This window comes from Neopsephotus bourkii, unplaced genomic scaffold (genome assembly GCF_033783945.1).
Source record: "Neopsephotus bourkii isolate Nb327-2 ecotype Australia unplaced genomic scaffold, CSIRO-AGI_Nbou_v1 NB_1767, whole genome shotgun sequence".
Lineage (NCBI taxonomy): Eukaryota > Metazoa > Chordata > Aves > Psittaciformes > Psittacidae > Neopsephotus > Neopsephotus bourkii.
This window is the reverse complement of record NW_026902241.1, coordinates 2,448,622-2,469,768: the sequence shown is the minus strand read 5'-3', so window position 1 is coordinate 2,469,768 and position 21,147 is coordinate 2,448,622. Positions and strand designations below refer to the sequence as shown.

At 40.8% G+C, this 21,147-nt stretch overlaps 1 protein-coding gene across 3 annotated transcripts in view; it reads left to right on the top strand.

Moving 5' to 3' along the window:
• PLEKHG1 (pleckstrin homology and RhoGEF domain containing G1) overlaps positions 1-21,147 on the top strand; it is a 137,307-nt gene that overhangs the window by 77,788 nt on the left and 38,372 nt on the right. For all 3 annotated transcript variants that reach the window (XM_061378656.1, XM_061378655.1, XM_061378654.1), the window contains one exon: positions 8,520-9,055. In XM_061378656.1, coding sequence (XP_061234640.1) covers positions 8,639-9,055 — 417 coding nt within the window. In that variant the 5' untranslated portion in view covers positions 8,520-8,638. The remainder of the gene's footprint in view (positions 1-8,519; positions 9,056-21,147) is intronic.

Below are 21,147 nucleotides of genomic sequence, written 5' to 3'. Positions count from 1 at the left end.
CACTAAATGCCAACATGGGCTGGGGAGAAAAGAGTGTAAAATCTTTGACTGCATTGTTATCTAGGGTATTATTCCTCTGTGTGTGTTCACATCAACATGCCCTTGCTGAATTTTCCCTTGCTCTGATTGCAAACAGAACAGAATAAGGCCATCTTTCTTAAAACAGGAGAGAAGCAAACCTTCAAAATTCACAAGGAGATGAAAACCAATCCTTTTAAAAGGCCTATAAATGGAGCACTGGATCCATATGCTCTATTTGTGTTGCAGTACATCAGCAGCATGTGATGGCTTGTTCCTTTTGTTAGGTGTCTCTGCAGTACTGTATACAGATTAAATAGCTACTGCATTGCAGAGAGTTATTAATACATAACATTGCACTTTCAGTGAAGATGTCAGTGTGTCCTTAAGTCTCAGTGTACCCTATGGTTGACTTACAGTTTTTCTGGTTTTGGTCTTTTTTGTTTTTGTGGGGTTTTTTGTTTGTTTGTTTGGTTGGTTTGGTTTGGTTTTTTGTTTGTTTGGTTGGTTTGTTTTTTTGTTGTTGTTTTTTTGGGAGGGGTCTAGGGGGGTAGAGGTTGGTTTTTTTCGTTGCCTTTTTTTTTTTTAATTTTGCTGAGGAAAACCTACTTCTTCAGTAAATCCTTGGCCAATTGGGAATTACAGAATAACATAATTCCTAACCTCTGTAAACTCCACTTATTTTTCAAATTTAAAAAAATTACAGGCTTTATTCCAAAATAAAACAGGTCACTCTCTGAATTCCTAATCTTGAGGCATTAATAATGGGGTCATACTGGCTCTGTGCGTACAATGGGAAGGCAGCAGGTGATGGGGCAAAGAGAGGGATGCAGCCCCTAAAAGACAGTGCAGATAAACAAAAGCTAAACTTGGGATGTGAAATGCTAGGAAATGAGGAGCAGGACAAACCCATGACTTTTCTGGCACGTGTGTATTATTTCACTGACAATACACATTAGACAGTAAAACACGCTTGAGTTTCTAAACCCCTGCACTGACAACTCTCAGTGCTATGCATGCTTAAAGTGATGGGGGTGAAGGATTGTTCTTGGGGAAATCCTCGTATATGGGGTAAACTTCTACTAGCTGATACATGGGGATGTAAGAGAGAGGTGAGGTCAAATGTGGATGTGCAATGATGGAAGAGGAAGGCAGAGCAGGGTAAGGAGCTCAGCTCTGTTCCCCTCTCCCCTCCACCCACAGCAATACTCATGACAGCTCACTGTGCTGGTTCACACCAGCTGCTAAAGCTCATGATGCATCGCTGCAGCCCCTGCTTTTATACCTAGCCTGCTGAAGCAGATGCGTGAAGTTCTGTACCACTGGCTGCCCCTGTGCCAGACACCAGACTGGATTTGAGAGTTCAGAAGTCTTGTCATTTCTAAATGACAAAACTGATGGTGGCGTTTTTGTATCATAGGATTTCACAGAAGTGAACAAGCAATGCCCTGTGGCTGGTTAATGCTCTACAGGTCTGCTCAGGAGTTAGTTAAAGCTTCCCTCAGAGGTTATAAAAGCTCCTTAAGCAAGGTAGGCACAAGGTGTGAGGAAGTAGAGGTCCAGGGGAATGAATCATTAGCTCCTGACAGAAATATGTGTGAATGTGGAGCATAGCAAATATATGGTACATTGGTCACATTCAGGGTTTTTGATTGAGTGCTGCACTTGAGTGCTGCACTGTGCTATACACTGAGGACACTGGAACGTGTCAGCCATGCTGTGCCTGAGTGTACCCAGGACTTACAGATACATGGTGGATCTGTCTGAAGTATTAACAAATATCTAAGTATAAAAAAACAACCAAACAAAGCAAGCCTCAAAAACTACTGGAGAATGTATGTGAAAGAGCATGTATCGATGATCTGAGACAAGGCAGCATGGCAACAGGTTGTAAACACCTGGTATTTTAGCCTGGGTAAGAGGGACTTTCACCCGGACAGCCCTGACGTACAGATCAAAGTGTTTCACAGTTTTATGAATGGTCTCAAGGCTGTTTTCACTTCCCTTTTCTGCATCCAGTTTCCAGCTGAAAGGCGTTCAAGGACTAAACTCTTTAGGAAAACTCAGAATGAATCTGAGACCATGTTACATGCACGGAGAGGGAGTGAATTTCAAGCACAGTTTTAAAGATAGAGCATCTCTTTGTGTGCTAGGTTTGAGGACACAGCTGTGAGAGCACACCTGGAAGGTGGTGTCAGCAGCTGTAAACTCTTTTGACTTGTTTTGCCTACCAGCACCAAGATAGAGATGCCACCACACCCTCCACAGGCCAAGAGGGCCATCAGCTTTCCCACCAGTTAGCACCAGTTAGTCTACATCCATTTTTTTCCTTCTCTCTGTTTCTTCATCTTTGTTTCTCTTCTCTCTCTTTCTCTTCTGTCTCCTTCCCCACAGAACTCTTTTTTCTTTTTCCTTTTCCTTTTACTTTGCTTCACTGTGATTTAGTGCAGAGCACTTGATGGTTTCACATTTTCTTCTCTCTCTTAAAAAAACAAACCCAAACAACAACAAAATACTGAAGCTTTGAAAGCACCCTGCAAAAGCCTAATCCTGTTTGTGTTAGGGCAGAACAGAGTCCAGACTGGTCCTATTGCTGAGGATCATCCTATTGCATTGCAAGTTCATGGCAGTTTCTAACATAAACACAGCAATTTCACAATACCAGCAGGTGATTTATTTGCTTTACACGCTTATCAATATTGTTTGCAAATCAAAGAACAAAGCGTAATAAATGCTGTGGAAGTGGGGGCTCTATTTGATGTTTTCTGAATGTTGTGCCTGGAAAAATGGAAGTTAGTGGGTGTTGCTCAGTGAAGTGTGCATTTGAAAGTTACCACAGTGATGCCCATTGTCCTGTCCCTGAATTGCATGATGTCATGTTTCATTTAAGGCTCTTAGCGATGCCGAAGACTGTCGGTGCACTGGGAAAAAGGCGGTGAGAAAGTTGTGAATCAGGTTTCTGTAAAGCCTTTGTGTTTAGGGTTTTGATAGATAAAAGCTGACTCATGCAATATTTCTGGCTAAGGAGCTGTACAGACTAGTAAGAGCTTCTCATTTTACCTGAGTGCCCAATGAGGTAATTCGGGAACAGCTGAAGGCAGAGCCTGTGCCTCTCCTCTGCTGCACAGGTAGGTTGTGAGTTGCTCAGAGAGGACTGGAAAAATAGAGAGGACTTGTTCGTCCTGGGTGCGAGGAGCCAGAGACATTCCTCAGTGGTGAGATACTGTCGCAGAGGATTTTCCCTTGTAATAATGTTCTTGTACATTAGCGTGCTTGGTTGTGACAGAGGCTATTCTGCTTTAAATGTTGGGGGGGGGGGGAGGGAGGGAAAATGGGGACAGAAATTTGACAGACAGAGGAACATTAATTGCTGACTTTTTCCCCCTCATTGTAAGATTTCTAATAAATGGGATTTTCTGTTGCTCAAAGTTCAGTTAATGTACTTGGCAGCATATTGTTTGTGACAGTTCAAACTAGAGATCTAATCCTGCAAATATTGTAGCTCTCTAACATGGTTTTGTTCACAGAGGCTGTTAGTTTTAGAAATTATATGCATTCATATGCAAGATTTAGTAATAAAACAATCTGCTGACCTTCACTTGGACGATATTCAGAGCAGAGGACATGGGGAGTGTATTTCAGATCATGTTGGGATTCTTGTAGCAAATGTATTTTAATCTTTCTCATTTGGGCAGCTGAATAACATTTGAATTTGATACTGAATGTGGAAATTGTTCTAAACAGTCTTGCTTGATTGTATCCACAATATGAATGCTTTATTTGAAATATGAAAATATCTCAAGGAAAATGCAGGAAAGATTTCTTGTAGTCTCATTATTTTCATGTAGCTAAACTTCCAGAGGATGTGAAGCCTGTGATTTCTGGTAAGGCTGACTTTGTTGACTTACTCATATGTTTTGTAGATAACATCTGAGGTGCTCCTTTCATGCCAGGAGAAAGGCAACAACAATACTAATTAGGAATAGAAACTGATTTGTGAGGTTTTAGTCATGCAGTATGTCTTAAAATGTGATGTGCAGTAAACAGCTTGGAGAAATAGGCACCTATATTTAGATAGGGCTTGGGGACCTTTGTATTTAAATATAAAATTGACTTAAAGCACTTTATCTCTTATTGTATGATAATGTTTTAGAGTAGCCAAAGCTGCAGAGATAATGGAAAACTATTTATCATTACCATGAATGTAGTTACAGGAAGGAGATATTAAAGAAAAGCAAGCCATAGAAGAAGCGTATGCAGTTTTTGGTGAGAACTTGTTTATGATTGCACAAAGAAAACAGGAGCCAAGATAGTTGCTTTGTGTGTGCCTTCAATGTTACAACTAATATTAGGTGCCTGTTGTGAAATGTGGGGTATTTTTGCCCTTGCACCAGTGTGGAGTAAGGATGTGTTGGTGTTCTTCCTGGGGAGCACTCTGGAGTTGTGCCATGCCAGTGTGTGTATGTGTGTGTGTGATGGGGAGCAGGAGCGAGCAGGGATGTTTGTAGGGGCTGGGGAGGAAAGGCTGACTGAATTCATGCAAAGGCACAAACAAGAAATGACCTTGTTTGGGGAGCATGTTTCCTTGTGAGTAGGGACAAGTAGTAATTATCCTCATTTCAGTGCTGAACTAACAACTAATGAGTGTTATTCCTTAATTAAAGTATGCAAATTTAAGTTGGTGTCTCCTCCCCCACCACCACCCCCCTGACTGAGTTAAATACCGTTATTCACAGCTCACAAAAGTTCTCAATGTTATTTTGGTTCATCACTGAAAAGGCTCAGTAAACAAAACAATGCCGAACAAAAAAAGCAGTGAACCAGGCCAGGCATGGGTCAGGGCACTCAAGACTTGCTCAGTGTGTGCTTCTGCAAGGGTATAGGGGTACCTACAGTTGCACAGTTTTGCAGCCTGAGTTCGGGTGAATACACCTACCTGCTGGTGCTGCTGCTGCTGAAATTGGGGCTGGCGTGGAGGGGCTTGTAAAGACGTCCAACAGAGTATGGGAAAACAGAACTTCCTTTTCATAGTAAGTTTGTATCAAAGGCAGCAGTCTACAAGAGGTTACGGGGTTCCAAAGGCATGGGGTCACTTACGATACACAGAGAGCAGTTTCGGTGGAGGCTCTTTCTCCTCTCCCCTCACTCTCATTAATTCACTTGTGAATTTTACATCAGGCAGTTGGTACAGTCCTCAGGCACGTGGTGTGAGAGTGAAGTTACTTTGCAGTAAAAATTCACCAGAGCTCTGGAAAGCCAAATGCAGACCCTGACTAGAGCAAAGGAGATGAGTACGTGGCTGGGGCAGTGAACTGGATTCAGCTGCTGCCTGTCCCGATAGACTTGTGACTGCAGAAATCATCTAAAATACCCGCCTTAAAATACAGCAGGGGTAATGCTGCCTAGTCTTAGAGGTGTCTGTGGAGATAACCTGTGAAGCCTTGGGAGATTCACAGACCCTGTGTTACTGGGAAGGGCTATAGGTTTGCAAAAGCTGCCTGTAGCTGAGGCAGATACTGAGGGCTAGGCAGAGCCAGGACTGGTCCCCAAGCCCTGACTTTCATGGGCAGGGTGCAAAGTGTTGGTAGAGGACTCTCCAGCTGAGGAAAGGAAACTGCTTCCTGATTTGTGCCACACTGACATCTCCTGCCATGCGCATCCTGCCTTTCTGATGGGTTCATCAGCTGTGTTGATGCCTTGCTGCTGCTCTGCAGGAGCAATGCCTGCCATCTGCATGGACCCTCAAAAAAAGTGTTTTGCTGGTAGGAGATGCAGTGGGTAAAATTTTAGCAAAAACTCTCCACAGAGAAGCCAAATGGCTGATTTACATCTGGTTGAAGAAGAAATAAGAATGAAGCAAAATGTAACTTTTGGGGCTAGCAATCAGGATGAAGCTTTGAGCACAAAGGACCAAGACTTTTTTCAAGTAGCCATAGATTGTTTGGTGTAGTCTATGTAGAAACATACAGGAATAGTCATTTATATAAAAAATGGAGGAACTTGAGTTAAACATGTTGCATGCAATTAATTAGCCATGCCTGGAAGGTGCCTGGGGTTCACCAAGGTCAGTGGGAATACAGGTGTTAAGGACCAAGCCCATTTTAACTATTACAATTAATCCTTATTGGTTTTTTCATAAGCAATGACATTGCTATTAAACAAGAAAATAAGGCGTTTTGTTTGTTTTATTTTTCTAAGACATGTAAAAATCTCTAAATGGTTCAGGCTGCAAGTATGTTTTATGAAAAAAACTGCTTATAACATTTATTCTGACTCCAGTTTACTTGAGCTGGACTGTGATTTGTTTGGGTTTTGTATTAATGAACCTGGCAAAGTTTGTGAAGTAAATATTACATATCAGTGCCTTCAGGTTATCTGAGAGGCAGACCGCATATCAGTGAAGTGGGGAGAAAGGAGCATGGAATAATGGAATGTCAGAGGAACTCTTTATTTCCCCCGTAAACGTGGCTAATCAGATGTTTCTTTGTCATGTAATTTTAGTAAAATATCTTGGAGCGAGTTAGTGGAAGGGTATCCCTGTTATCTTGCTTATCCTGTGCGCTTTTTCAAGGGGGTTTACATCTACCTGCACAGCAACATTGTGCTTTCTAACTGAACATGAAAAATGATCCAAAGCTGATAACAAAAATACATTCTTCCTTATCAAAAATGCATGCTTTCTTATCACAAACAACAGAAAGGCAAACATCTTTGTCCATACCCATTTAGAAACAAGAGAACTTCACTGTGCTCTCCAGTTTGAAATATTTTCCTGATTTATTGCTTTATATTTTATTTTGGAGTTGTATATGGTGTAGTTTTTTACAGAACGGTGAGAAAATATGCTTTTATACTGCAAAACCAGAAGAACCTGTCACAAAGAAAGGCTATAGATTTTAAGACTTAAAGGTAAAACTTGCGTTACAGAGGTGCCAAATTAGATTTTTAATCTAATGGCCAATTTCTGACCCATGTAATGAGCAAATTACTTTCAGTGTAATTCCATGTGTTACCTTGAGGGCAATACTTCCCTTTAACAAAAAGCTGATACTATCATCACTGAAATAGCAGTATTAATTACCCATGTACAAATAAAATCTTATGCACTCAGCACAGTCAAATAAATCAAACACTTTTTTTGTTGTTGTTGTTTGAGTTTGGGTTTATTTTGAAAAATGAGAGTGTGGCTTTCTGCTTTGAATGAAATGTTCCCCCATCCTGACCAACTGCAGCAGGAGCAGGAGCCAGGACGTTTCTGCTTGTAACTGCATAGCAAGTCTCAGGTTAAGAAGGGCCACCTTAAAGGCTGGGCGGGTTCATTTTGCAGCTTACTGGCTTTATGGTTTCTTTACCGAAACTGCTGTCTGGAGCTGTAATTGCCAGTATGACTTTTGAAAAATGAGGTTGTCCCTGGAGTAAAATAAGGACTAAGCTACCACTGTGTGGGTAGTTTCAGTGTTGCTTTTTCTTCTTCCTAAATTGTCCCAGGTTTCTCTTTTTCATGGGACAGGCATTTTTAAATTCTTTGAGTTGTTTGAGGCAAGATGTTTTGGGTGGACTGTTCTTACTGACATGAGACCTTGAAGCATTGAATTTACCTACAGCTGCTTTTGCACATTCTCACGGTGCATCACACACAACTTGGCCAGAAAGAAATCTGCATTGCGTCATGGACAGTGTCCTGTAGGGCATTTTGGCAATGAAAAAGAAGTAGAATTGAAGTGCCGACAGGAAGACAGACATCTTATTTTGTTGTTGCACTGATCTGACAAACAGCTTTGGGTCAGTTCAGCAGGGGGTAATATTCTGTCTCAAAGTGAACAGTTTTAGAATGACTTATTTTCTCAGCAGAAAATACTGGCAGCACTCCTTCCTGCGGGAACTCTTTTATTTTATTTTATTTTTTATTTTATTTTTTTTCCAGAAACTATGTTATTTTCATTGGGAAATCATTCCAGTTTTAGTGTTTTTCTACAAGCCACAGAGCTGGTAATTGGCAACTCCTTTTAGGTTTTGTTTAACTGTCATCCTTACAGTATTAAAAATGAAAGACACTGTCTGGTGTCACTGTGAGATTCCAGAGTTTTCCGAAGCCTCCAAACCAGGTTAATGCTCAGTTTGGAAATAGCAGGGACTGCTTCTGACAGATGTTTTTTTTTCTTAACCTTAGGGAAAACTCTTTGAGTCTTAGTTCTCTCCTATGCTGAGCCTGGGCAGTGCATGCACTAGCACCAAGCCCAGCACGCTGGCACAAGGACATGTCAGAGACATATGTGAGTAGGAGGCATGTGGTGCCTTTACTGTAGCCCTCAGTGGGGTATCCCCACCACCTAATAATCATTACAGCCACAGTGACCCCCAAATTGCATTATTCTGGTTGCCTTTAAGTTAAAATAAGGTTGTGTCTGTTTTCATGCAAAAAGCCTTAAAAGTATCTGTTGTTGAATTTCATGTTATGTGGGGCAGCAGCAGTAAACCCCCATCTTCTCTTTATTTTTTAGATGACTTCCACTTACCTCTTGATGATTTACCAGCTGTGACAGAGGCCCTTGACGCCAAGACAAAAGGGGAAGATTTGCACAAGGAGAACAGACCTTTCCGCTACTGTGAAAAAAAAACCATGGACCTGTCAGACAGTGACCGTCCCGTCAGCTTTAGTTCCACTTCCTCCTCTGCTTCCTCCAGGGACAGCCACTGCTCCTTTGGAAGCAGAATGACCTTGGTTTCAAACAGCCACTTGGGCTTGTTCAACCAGGATAAAGAAACAGGTGCCATCAAGCTAGAACTGGTCCCAGCCAGGCGATTTTCCAGCAACAAACCACGTAAAAACTCTGCAGAGCAAGAGGATCCTGAGGAAAGCCTTGAAAAAAGGCTAAGCATGCCAAGGAAAGCAGAACCAAAAGGAGCAAGCAAAAACTGTGCAATGTCCCTGGTCACAGAGCCCACCAGTCCCAAGCTCCTCTATGTAGACAGAGTTGTCCAGGAGATTCTGGAGACGGAAAGGATGTATGTGCAGGATCTAAAAAGCATTGTCAAGGTAGGAGTCTTGGTTAGGATGGTGTTAAATCTTCCATAATGATATTTTTTACATTCTTTGATTTCACAGCAGGAAAGATGGACCTGAAAATGGAATTGGCACCTGCTGGTCTTAATAATTTAGTGTAACATTGTTCTTGTGTGTTTCTAGTTTTTAATCGATTAGGTATATCTAAGCTGTTATTATGTGTTCATGAATAACAAAATAAAAAACCCAACCGTCCTACATTTGACAGCAGCAGTGAGCAGAGTGTTAAACTCTTTGCAATAACATTTATTTACAAACAAACAAAATAAAAAGTACAGTTTTCTCTTTCCTAGAATGTATAACAAGAAGCAAACAGCAGACTCTTTGCCCATTTAAATGCTTTATTTGAAGGGTCTCACTCTACTGATTCTTTCCCTCCCACCCCAAATCCTAGCTTTGCAAATTTTTCCTGCCTTTTTCTCCCTCCCTTTCATGCAGCTCACAGCTGCTGCCTGTTAGCTCCATGCCCTTGGCATGTAGTATTGAATATGGCATGCATATTTGCTGGCAAATGCTATTGTTTGTTATATGAAGGAATTATATTTCATTTATTAGTATCACCAATTCAGAATTAGTATTGAATGTGTGTAGCATTTATTAGCAGCAATAAGATTTTAGTCCAATCCCCAGCCTAACATTATTTTCCATTTCTCCTTTCTAGTACAGGGGAAAATATGGATGAGTCCTTCTGAGGGTTGTTCTTCTCACTCCATGTACTTGTAACCATGCCATCAGTGTCATGTTCTTTTGTGTTTTTGATGACAATTAAGTCCCTTGTCTGTTGTTTGTAGTCTATGTACTTGAAGTCTGTGTACAAAGGAAGGATTTCTTTGGAGGCACAAGTTTAATGTGTTGCTTATAGAATATATACCTTTAGGTAGCTGTATGAGGTTGTCTGCAAAAGGAAGTATCAGTCAATTGGAGATGATCTGTCCACTTGCAGCTCCAACCTGTCTGGTCCCCCAAGCAATGAGCAGGGAAGAAGTGCTCAAGCTTTGATAACAAAAATGCATGTTGTGATGAAACATGAGCACACAACCCCTGCCCCCCAAAGCTCTCAAAAAGAATGCTTTTTCTGCAAGACTTCACTGGTTTCTATAGCTGGTGCTGTTTCACTAGATTCCACTGTTGCCTAAGTTTCATTTTGGAGTGTTTAAGCTTGCCATATACTACAGAAGCAAGCCAGCTTCTGAGCATAGTCACTGCTCACTAGGCATGACCTCCACTGATTTAGAAATTTTAGCCCTCACTCATCCTGCTATGCAGTAAACTGGACAACTTGAGAACTTGGAAACTATTATTAATACCTAAAAACAGATATTCTGTTTACAATGGGAAGGCCAATAAATGCTTACTAGAAATAACTTAGGCATCACTACAGTACTTGTAGATTAAATGAGGCAAATGCACATGAGGTTATGAAAGAACTGGAGGAATTTACTTGTGAAATGCCCAAGCGTATTTCATGTAGCAGCTAGTAAATAATGAATCTTGAAAGCTTTGTGTGGCAATCTGCAGCCTATTTGAGAGATGGAGTGGTTGACAGTGGCGCTTTTCTTAGGCAGGTGTTGAGGATCCAAGGGCTTCAAAGGAGCTCCTTCCCAGATGGTTGAGGACAATGAGGAACCAGCTATTTCAGCCTGTGTAGTATGTTTTTAACTTGGCTTCAGGGAAGGGAGGTGTGACTGGAAGCACATTAGGGAGGAGCCCATTTTATATGTTTCTCAGGATTGTTTTTCCTACAGGTTACCTTAGCAATACTGCAGTGATTTACCTAACCCAGGGTGGGGGTTATGAGAAGAATGGAAAGACTCCACACACATCTGTAGCAGTGCTGTAGCCTTATGGGATTTGATTATCTGGGCCTCTATGACTTGAGGCCATTTAGTTTGGCAGCCAGAAGACTGGTGCTGAGCCAAATTAAGATGAAGGGAAGCAGCTTGATCTGTCTTATGTTCCAGATAAACATGGGTCAGATTTTGGCAGCTGGTTAGGAAATGGGATGAGAATGGGAAAAGGGGAACTGGGGAAAGGTCAAAGGACAACTGCTGCCCCAGAAGTGTGTGGGAACTGAGGAGATACATGAAGAGGAGAACTGGTGGAGGAAAGCATAAGCAAATGAACCAGAGACAGAAAATAATTAGAGGGAAAACAATATGAGGAAATGAGAGAAAACCCAGGAAGTGGAAAGTTAAAAGGAGTACAAAATTGGTTGGAACTGGAACTCTCTAGTGAGTTTTGCATTTGACTGCAATGCAGTAGCTTATGTACAGAGACTAAAAATAGTAGGGAGGTGGGAGTTTTTTGTTTTGGGGAGGGTTTTTTTTTGGTGGGGGGAGTGAGGAAGGGAGAAAACAAAGCTACCCAGGTACAAAGTGATAAAGCTGAAGAGATGTCATAAGTACAAAAAGGGAGAAATTAATAGGTACTGTTTTAATCACTCTCTACCCCCAGCTGAGAACTGTCAGTACAGATCTGGTCTATTGCTCTTTTTTTTCCCCCTGGTAGTGGGGATTTGCTGATGCTGCCTTCTCTGTAGACAACGGAAATGTACTTAGAACACTTTCTCATTGTTTCTAGCACTTTAAAACAGGTTCTAGAGCTTCAGCTGAGAGGGTGTCAAAACTCATGTTCATGAATCCACTCAAAATTTCCAGTGTAGAGCAAAGCCTGTTTGTCTGTGATGCAGATGCACAGTTATGTGGTTTTGGTTTGTTTCTTTTTTTGTGTGTTTTGGTTTTTTTTGTTGTGTTTTTTTTTTGGGGGGGGGGGGTTGGGGTTGGTTGTTGGTTTGTTGGGTTTTTTTTAAATCATTTTAATATATGCACACTCCCATCATCCAGATCATTAATGAATAAAATGAGACTGGACCCAGTATTGATCCCTGTGGTATGCCACTAGATGCTTGCCTCCAAGTAGATTTTGTGCCTTTGATCACCACCCTCAGGACCTGTCTGTTCAGCCAGTTTTCAGTCAACCTCACTGTCTACTTATCCAAGCCATACTTCATTAGGTTGTCTATAAGGATCTTACGGGAGACAAAAGCCTTGCTGAAGTCAAGGTAGACAATATCCACTGGTCTCTACACATCTGCCAAGCCAGTCATTTTATTGTAGAAGGTCATCAGGCTATAAGATTCCTCTTGGTGAATCCATACTCACTATTCTTGATTACCTGCTTGTTCATTGTGTGCCTGGAACAAGTTTCCAGAATTAGCTGTAGACAAATGTAAAGAACATACACAGCTGTACACAAATGACCCAGTAACATGAATGGTGTGAAATTGAATGCAGTATCCTGGTACTATTCGTCTTATCCAAAGACAGCTCATTAAGAGTCAGCCTAGAATAGTACAGTGTTGGGCAGTGTCTTTTCAGCCTGTTATCCTTGGAACATGTAGAGTTATGCTTGGCATAAAGAACTATGGAGAGAATAGGGGAAAACAGGATTTCACCCTTTTTTATGCCTTTATTGATCTAATGCTGTTAGGGCATTAATAAGTAAATTAAAAACTAAAAAAGCATAACTTATAATGCCTTGACTATCTGGGTGGTCTTTGATCTTAACAGTGCCAAGCTGGTAGACAGAGGTAGAAATGAACTTCTGGGATATGGTTTATATGATGTTTAGATGATACTGGAGATCTGCTGAGTTTCTTCATCTTTCTTTTTAACTGCTGATAAGAAGTATTTAATGGGCCCACGGGGGGTGAGAGGAGGCTGTACAGGCGCTATTTGGCTCCCTTTGCCTGACATTAAGCTTTAAAAACAACTGCTTTTGTAGCCAGTACAGCCACTTTTTCTGTGACCTGGAAGAAAGTTGAATTATGAGTGTTTTGAGACATGCTGCTGTGATTCTTGCTCAGGCAAGCATTGTAACAAAGATAGAGCAAACTTTTCCATTGTTTGGCATGTTTTATCAGATGATCTGTTAAGCATAATTAAAAATTTGAATTACTACAGCTTGAAGCGTGTTTTGGGCAAGTTTGTGATGAGAAATCGGATATCTCTGCTTCCTGCTTGTGTCATACTGACAGGTGTACTGGCCAGGGCAGAACCTGCAGACCTTCTTTTCAGGAGCTAGCCTGGCCTTTTTCAAGTAGTAAGTTAGTTAGAATAAGCATGAAATTCAGTTGCAGTCACTTACTGAAATAACTTTTTGGGTTTTTTTCCATGAGTTTATAGTAAAAGTATGTTTTGATAATGTGCTTCATAGCAGTCAGAAGCCCTTATTTGTAAATTGTACAAATGCTTGTAAGTGTAGAAAAAGACATCCACATTTGTATTTCAGCTTTGCAAAATGAAGGAATAATGCAAATGCACTGTTATAGTGCATCTGTCATGTTACATTACATGCACTCATAGTGATATTAGCCCATTGAGAACATCTAGATCACTGCATGAATCTCAGCTATTTGATATAAGAAGTCCTATCAGTAAAATAATACCAGTGAAAAGTCATGGGCATATATAAAGTAACTAGAGGGAAGTGAAGCATGTGTTGTCAGTGTATTTCACAAATATTTGGTGTGAACAGAGGCTGAATTTCAGGAATCTTGAGCTCCAAGATTCTGGGTGACTTGTTTTACATGAATGAGTTCCTCTAGCCTTTCACTCCAAATGTGACATTTCTTTAAACCACCCCTACTGGGCTAGTTGAAGTGTCTGTCCTATCTCCTCTCTAGAACTTGTACCCCTGGCCTCCTCTTTTTATATTTAAGGCTCCTCTTTCAAGCCCTTTTACTCAGAAAGTTCCATTCTCCTCTGCTCAATCTTGTGCCTATGGTCTTCCAGCCCATCCTAAGTCTTCTCTCAGTAAATCCCATCCTCATCCCCTGTCAGTCCATATTGTCTCATTTCCTCAGTTTTTAGTCTTTCTCTTGTTCTTTGGCCCTGTTGACTCCAGATCTCTCACCATAGTTCTCTCGTGGGTCTGACGTTTTCATTGCCATTCATAATTTTTCCGGCTTCTTAAGTTATGCTAACATTCAGTCTCCATCTTTTGGTGTTCACCAACCTTTGTTCCTGCTTTTTCCTTCCCATCTTTCTGTAGGATTCCTTTGTGTCTCCTCTGCCCTGGAACTGCACAGCCTACTTCTTCATACTGTATAAGGTCTGCAGAGGATCACTGAGACTCAGGAGCTATCTTTTCCCAGCTTTTGCTCCAAAAGAGCAGATCTTAACCACTGTAATTGGTAGCATCTGAGAATGGTAATTGTGGTTAATGGTCTTTTGAAGCCTGACCTGAAACATCCAAAGGACCATTGCTAAAAGTTGCTGTTAGGTATATGTGTATTTGAGGACTTTCTTCTCCCCGATATGGTCAAATATGGGAACACTTGCACAAAACCAGTAAAAGATGTATTTTCAGAAACAAAAAACATTATATTCCTATCTGCTACTACTCCTCCTGGAGGGTATGGTTCGTGTCCCTGCTAGTCAGCCTGGGAGTGCTTCTCTTCTTGAGGAGGAAAAGTCACTAAAATTTGTCAACACAAGTGAAAAAGGGCATTCTTTCTCAAAAAACCCTGGGGGAATGCTTTTGTTGAAATCTTCTAAAACAACTCAGCAGGAAGGCAGGTTTCTGGAATGGAAAGCTTCATCTGAGGTGAGCATGTCTGTCCTGTCAAAGTTGTATACTCCTTGGGGGGTTGGGGGAAGTCTTGTAAGGGGAAATATTGGACCTTTGCAGTAGATGCGTCTTGTGACACCGATGATTAAAGGAAGCCCTTCTAAGAGGAAGTCGGTATAGGAATTTTATTGTTCCTGGTTTCCTGCCTTCTGGTGTTGCGGTCTGTCTGTTTTAGGCAATTAATTAGAAAGACATTTCTGACGACTGCAGTGTGTGTGCATTGTCAGTACTTGTTATACGTTAGTAAAAGCATAGCTGTTTGTGCATTGGGTTGCTGGATAGCATAACTCTTAGAGAAAGTTAATTCCTCCTAGATTCATAAGATGGGAATCCCAGTATAGGTAAGGCACCCCATAATGTTTATTCCCACATTATACTTAATTTCTGTTTTCAACCTTTTTTTCTATAGCTGCTAGCCTACATGCCCGAGGAAGGTACCATTCCATTCCATTGCTGATGTAAATTACAAGTGAATATGTTATTCTGCAAGAATACCTCTGTTTCACAGTACAAAATTTTGGCACCCACCAAAAAGAAATTCTTTAATTAGTAGAGCTGCTCTTTTTGAGTATTTTGTAGATAAGAAACTTTACAGTGTGCTTCAATGGAAAGTTTACTGAATGTGACTGAGGAGTTAACTGTGACGTATGAGGATGTACCAATCCCTCTTGTAAAAGCATCCTGGATTTTATGGCACTGCTGTAATCGTCAGTCTGCAATGATGGCATTCTTCTGAGGTTCTCATTACTTTTATTTCACTTAGTATAGGAGAAGTGATGTGTGGTCTCATAATTAATATTTTTCTTCAGCGCGTTTGTCCTGGGTTTAGCAGTAGTAGGCCAGAAGTTAGTGTACTATATCAGTGACTTCAAACCTATGGAGCAATACCTCAGCTTCATGTACAGGCACTACACTTTTGCAAGTCTAGTCTGTGTGGCAAAGACTGGTGACAAAATTTATTTGTCTTGAATTTCCAGTACAAAAGAGAGAATGAGGGGGATAGATGCATGATTTGTAGGCACTTTGCTTTTAATTTTCTTGTTAACAGAGTGATGATTTAGAAACAGGCCCTCTCTGGGGCCAGCTGCAGAGACTGTGATACAGACAGAAAAGGTATTCAGTTCAGATGTAAAGCAAAATAGTGATATTCAGAGTGAGGTTCATTCTTTCTTCTTCAAAATTTGTATTGCTATTACTTTAAAAAACATTTAACAGTAGATTAGCACAGATGTTACTCTTTCTGACTAGGGATTGATCCTTACAGAAAATTTGAATGAGCAATTTAAATTACCTGCAAAACAAATATTATGTTCTTGTTATACTATATATATAAAGTATATATATAGTTATATAAAGTATTTGTTATACTTTTGAGCTGAGGAACTTTCTCACTGCTTGTTTTTTCACCCATGAATGAAGAGCTGTGTCAAATTGTGATTGACCTCCTTAGGGACATGATAGCTAAAACGAAGTTGTGCTTGAGGATCTCAGGACATACCTAAGAAGCCTTCTTGAAGACTGTGAAGTTTAAACAGAGTTACAGCAGTATAAATTGGAGCAGGAAAATGTTCCACTTGAAGAGCCCATAATAAATTTGCAAGTAGCTGTACTGGAGAATGTCAGTCTTGTGTTTAGTTTCTGGAGCTGCTGTTTGAAAAACAGGACTATGATCTGCAGTGAAGACTGTTGAGAGGTGAGGTATGTAGGAACACCAGTGGGTATGCTACCGAACAAGTGTAAACAGCTGTTCTGGCTACCCATTAATAAATATCTACAGTCAATCAGACTTCTTTCTTCTGATGCAGTTGGACTACCCAGTTTTCCCTGCAGACTTCTTGCTTCCTGGATGTCAGCCATATGAAACATCCTATAGCATCCTAAAGTGAGGGAAGTATACGCAAGCTCTTGTTCCAGTTTGTGCCCTAAATAGTTTTAGATGATGTTGTTTCTGAAACTCTATGATCTTAAACAAAAATATTTTGCCTGCTATGTAACCTTTAAGCTTCTGATCATAAGTACCCTTTAATGAAACCAAAACAAAAGCAGAAACAAAATACAAACCTTGTTTTTCTCAGCACATGAGAAGGATTCTGGGCTTTGAAAAAAAGATGTTTTATAGCTGTATAGTAGGGGAATATACTGTGTTATGAACAACCAGAAGTAGCCTAACAAGCTACACATGGTGAAAGGCAACTGTTTATGTTATGGCATGAGCAGGGAGCTGTTTGTAAACTAACCTCACAGGAAATGGGCAAAGCTAGGGTTAAATATACTGATGCGTGTTTTCTTATCTGCATGATCGCTACTTCAGTCTTATTTTTGCTGGTAACATTCATAAATTTCTTTCATTCAGCACATTTCCAAATAGTTGAAAGACATGGAATAAAATGTCATCATTGCCTTGTGTTTCCTTCACCTGTACTTTGCATCCAGTTCTTAGCTTACAGCTAGATTGTAGGAACCTGTTGGGACAGGGACTGTCTTTGTTAGGCAACTAAAGAGCTTCACCCTATGGCTGGGACTGCATACATTAAGACAGCACAAATATATAGCCCTAACTTTGTGTGTGTTTTAAGGTCAGCTCTCTCTTTGGACAGCACAAAAGGGTGAATTATACTGTAGTGATAAATAAGCTGTCCTATAACTGTACAGTGAGCTTTTCTCAAGCTCTGGGTGGGAAAGAAACATAAGGGAGGGCTGCTGCATTTAGAGGGAGCTCCAGAATTGCTGAAAAGCCCAGCTGCCACTGCTTTTCTCCTCCCTTTTCTTGCAGCAGAGTATAAATCATTCAACCATGTTGCTTACAGCCTCTACCCATTTTCTAAATATGAATGAATATAGATAAAAGGGTGAGAGTTAATCTTCTGTTCCAAAAAACTTTATTCTTTTGGGAAGAGGGAGGCAAGGGGAAGATGTAGTCAAGTACAGAGTGTACCATTGAAGAGCACTGGTGGTGAGCGGGGGATCCAGGAATAAAACTTTGCTCCCATGGTTGTACTGAAGTTGGAGAGGGAGGTTTTTTCTCTGGTTAGTGAGGATGTATAGAGCCCTTTTGGAGTTCAGAAAGTAACAAAGTTCACCTCTGGTCTCTGGCTTGCTTTTAGTCACTGGCAGCAGATGAGGAGCTCAGGAGAGCAGACCAGCAGCTCTGGGAAAGCAGCAAGTTTTTAGGGGGTGGACAGCAAAACTGGGAGGAATAGGTCTGAAGGCTGATGAGGCAGGAGGGCAGAAATTTTTGCTGTGACATTTTTGGTAAAAATTTAAATATTTTAAGATGATGATACATTTATTTGTATATTCATTTATTTATTTTCAGAATTATTAGGATTTCTGCAAAGAAAATTCAAAATTTGGAGGTCATAATCTTAAAGCCAAACAAATTTCTGCATTTCCAGCCAGACCACTGTTTCTGACATTTTTATTTGCTTATTATGGCCATTTCCATTTTGATCTCTGCAAATATTCAACCATTATAAAATTTATTGTATCATTGTTATTAAATATTACTTGTCAGCTTACAGTTCTTTTCATACTCCATGACCTTTATACCTGAAGGCTTTACAAACCACATAGCAGTCTCTCTCTTTTTCCACTCTCACCACTCCCACGGATTAAGGTGTGGAGGTAGCTGCTATATTTTGTGGTTTCATGAGAAGACCGTTTTGCAAACAAGACACTTCTAGAAAGTTTTTACTTGAAAAACACCCACTTTTATAAGCTGCCATTTCATTGTTTTTCACATATGAATAATAAAAGTCATCGTAAGTCTCTGGGAATCATGTAGTTAATAGATTAAGATAAAGGTGTGTTTAGGAAGTGTGCAGATTTTCTCCATTATGCTGGATTTGCATTTCTGTTCTTTGGAAAACAGACTCTTTCAGTTTCCCTTCTTGTGTTCTAATTGTCTTCTCAGATGTCTCATTTAACTTGTAAGCATATCAATATATCCTTTAAAAAATGTTAACATTCATTTACCTTACAAGTGGGGAAAGTTTACAGGGCAAGGGTCTACAGTGTTCCTTTCCTGGCTGATTTACAAATTCAAAGGTTAAATGTACCTTAATAGTCCTCTGTGCTTTGTTCGACTGTGGTTCCCTAAGGTTATATAATCAGACCAACTGAGCTGTGTTATGAGAACTAATTTGTAGATGTTCTGATGAACTTTGAGATTATTTTCTTTTTAATTTATAATAATTGAACAGTTTATGCTGGTACTTTTTTAAAAAGCTTGAGGTTATTGAATGATGATGATAGTTGATACCGATCATGACAATTGACATCAGTGATGTGAAGCATCAAGTTGCAGGTTTAGATTTAGAAATCTTCAGAGCGCTTGCTTCATCTGCCTAGCAACTTCAAACTATTTGACATCCCAGTTACCGTTTAATGTTTTCATTTTGCCATCCTCATCACTGTAGTTTTTCTTCTGTGTTTCCTTTTAACTTTAGGAAGTCTGTTAGATGGGGGCCTCACACATCTCTTTAATGAAATGTCAGGAAACTACTGATAGCATTTGTTATCATCCCATGATCTCCATCTGCTATCTGCACCTCTGAGGAGCCATTCTGACTCCCAGTTTCTGGGAAAAGTTCCTGTAGCTGTGATTTAGCAGTGGGTGCTGGCTGATACCTAAAGATAGTGGGAGGTGGTTTTAATCCATGGGCTACAACTTCGATAAGTTATTGCGCTGAAGTGTCTAAGTGGGGTTCCATGTGAGTTTCTATTCCCAGTGATTTATTCATATCTTTATGATGTCTTTACAGATGATTGACAATTTAGGGGACTTGTCTGTGTACAATCCACGAATCCCAGTTTCAGCTTATAAGTGCTTTTAGTGCATCTGTATAAAATTTCAGTTTGATTTAATTGACAGCCTGCCTTCCATGGTGCCTTTTGAAGGTGGAAGATTTTAGCAGCTGAGCAGGGGAATAGTCTTGAATTTTGACTGTGTTTCATTAGAGCAAAAATTTACTTCAACAAAGAAGGCAAAAATTCATGGAAGCAGTGCATCCAAGCAGGCCTGAACACTGGAACAGATGCTGGCAGGCTTTGGACCTCCAGAAAAACTCAGTATTCCTTCTAAAATGGCAAATGGGACAAAGACAACACAAGAAGAAAGCAGACAATTTCTTGGGGCAAAAAAAAAGGACATAACCCCGTTTGGACAGTTGGAGTAACCATTGCAGGACATGTGCCTCCTTCCACCCCTGTCCTAGGAGGGAGCTGCGGAGGCAGCACTGGAATCTGACGTGGGCATCCTCCCACACTGGCGCAGGGGTGAGAGGCATGCAGAGCTTGTTTAGAGGTTCAGGCTCTAAAGTAGAGAGGGGAAACCCACAGCTGCAGAAAGCTACGTTGCTATCTCCCAGCCATTCATAGTGGCAAGGGTTTTGTCTTGTCCCTCAGCCCAGGGACCCTCTGGATGAACTCAGTGCAACAACCCAGAGAGTTTGCGGGACGTCTCCCTGACAAAGTTTTCCAGGGCAAATGCTTCAGTTCAGTTCCTGGGAGTAACTGTGCTCTAACAGCTTGAATATCTGTCACAGAATCTCATGACTGTTATGTTGCTGACATTGATGTGCCCTAGAAATTTCGGACTCTGTACAGAACTCCACTTGTGCTCATGACTACACGGGCACAACTATTCAAAGGCAGCTTAAACCAAACAAAGCGTGTGTTTTAGAGGTGCAAGGCATAGTGTTAGGACTCAGGAATTCCTCACTGCTAATTTTGGCTGACACATACTCCCCTTGTGGCTTTCCATGCATGTGGATGAAACCAAGGGGGCATACTAGGAGTCACTGCTACACGTACTTAGTATCTGCAAATGTGACAGTGTTTTAATATCTCTCATATAGGTGAGGAAGTCACATTGATTGACAAAAATCTGTCAGTCAGCAATAGCTACATGGGAAAAAATATTTTTCTTCCCCTTCTCTTCTGTAGGTGAAACTTAAGTTGGTACTTTTAACTTATTTGCAGGCCCCTTAACAGTGGAAAGCATAGGGAGAAGTCACATCACTACCTTACTCTCTGCAATGTTGAAGAGTGGAAAGAAAACTTCAAACGTGCTTCTCTATTTTTAGTCTTTCTTCATACCATGGTCTCACAAGTGCTCTCACCATCAATCTTTGCCCTTTCTACTTGCAGTCAGTAGAGTATCGTCTTACTGTGTCACAACACCCGCTTTATTGCTGTTACCCGTAGGCTGCGTGTGAGCCAACTGCATGTGTAAATTGGGTTCTGAGGAAGCTGGTCATAAGCACATGTGAGTGTAATATGGCTTCCGCTACCCGGGGTTTGGGGAGAGGACTGACACCAGCGAGGTGGCTCTGCCAGTTCAGAGACTCTGCTCTTTGCACAGACATTGCAAAGAAGTCAGTCCCCACAGGTAGCAGCAGGATTACTTTGGCCATTCCCATTTGGAAGCTTGC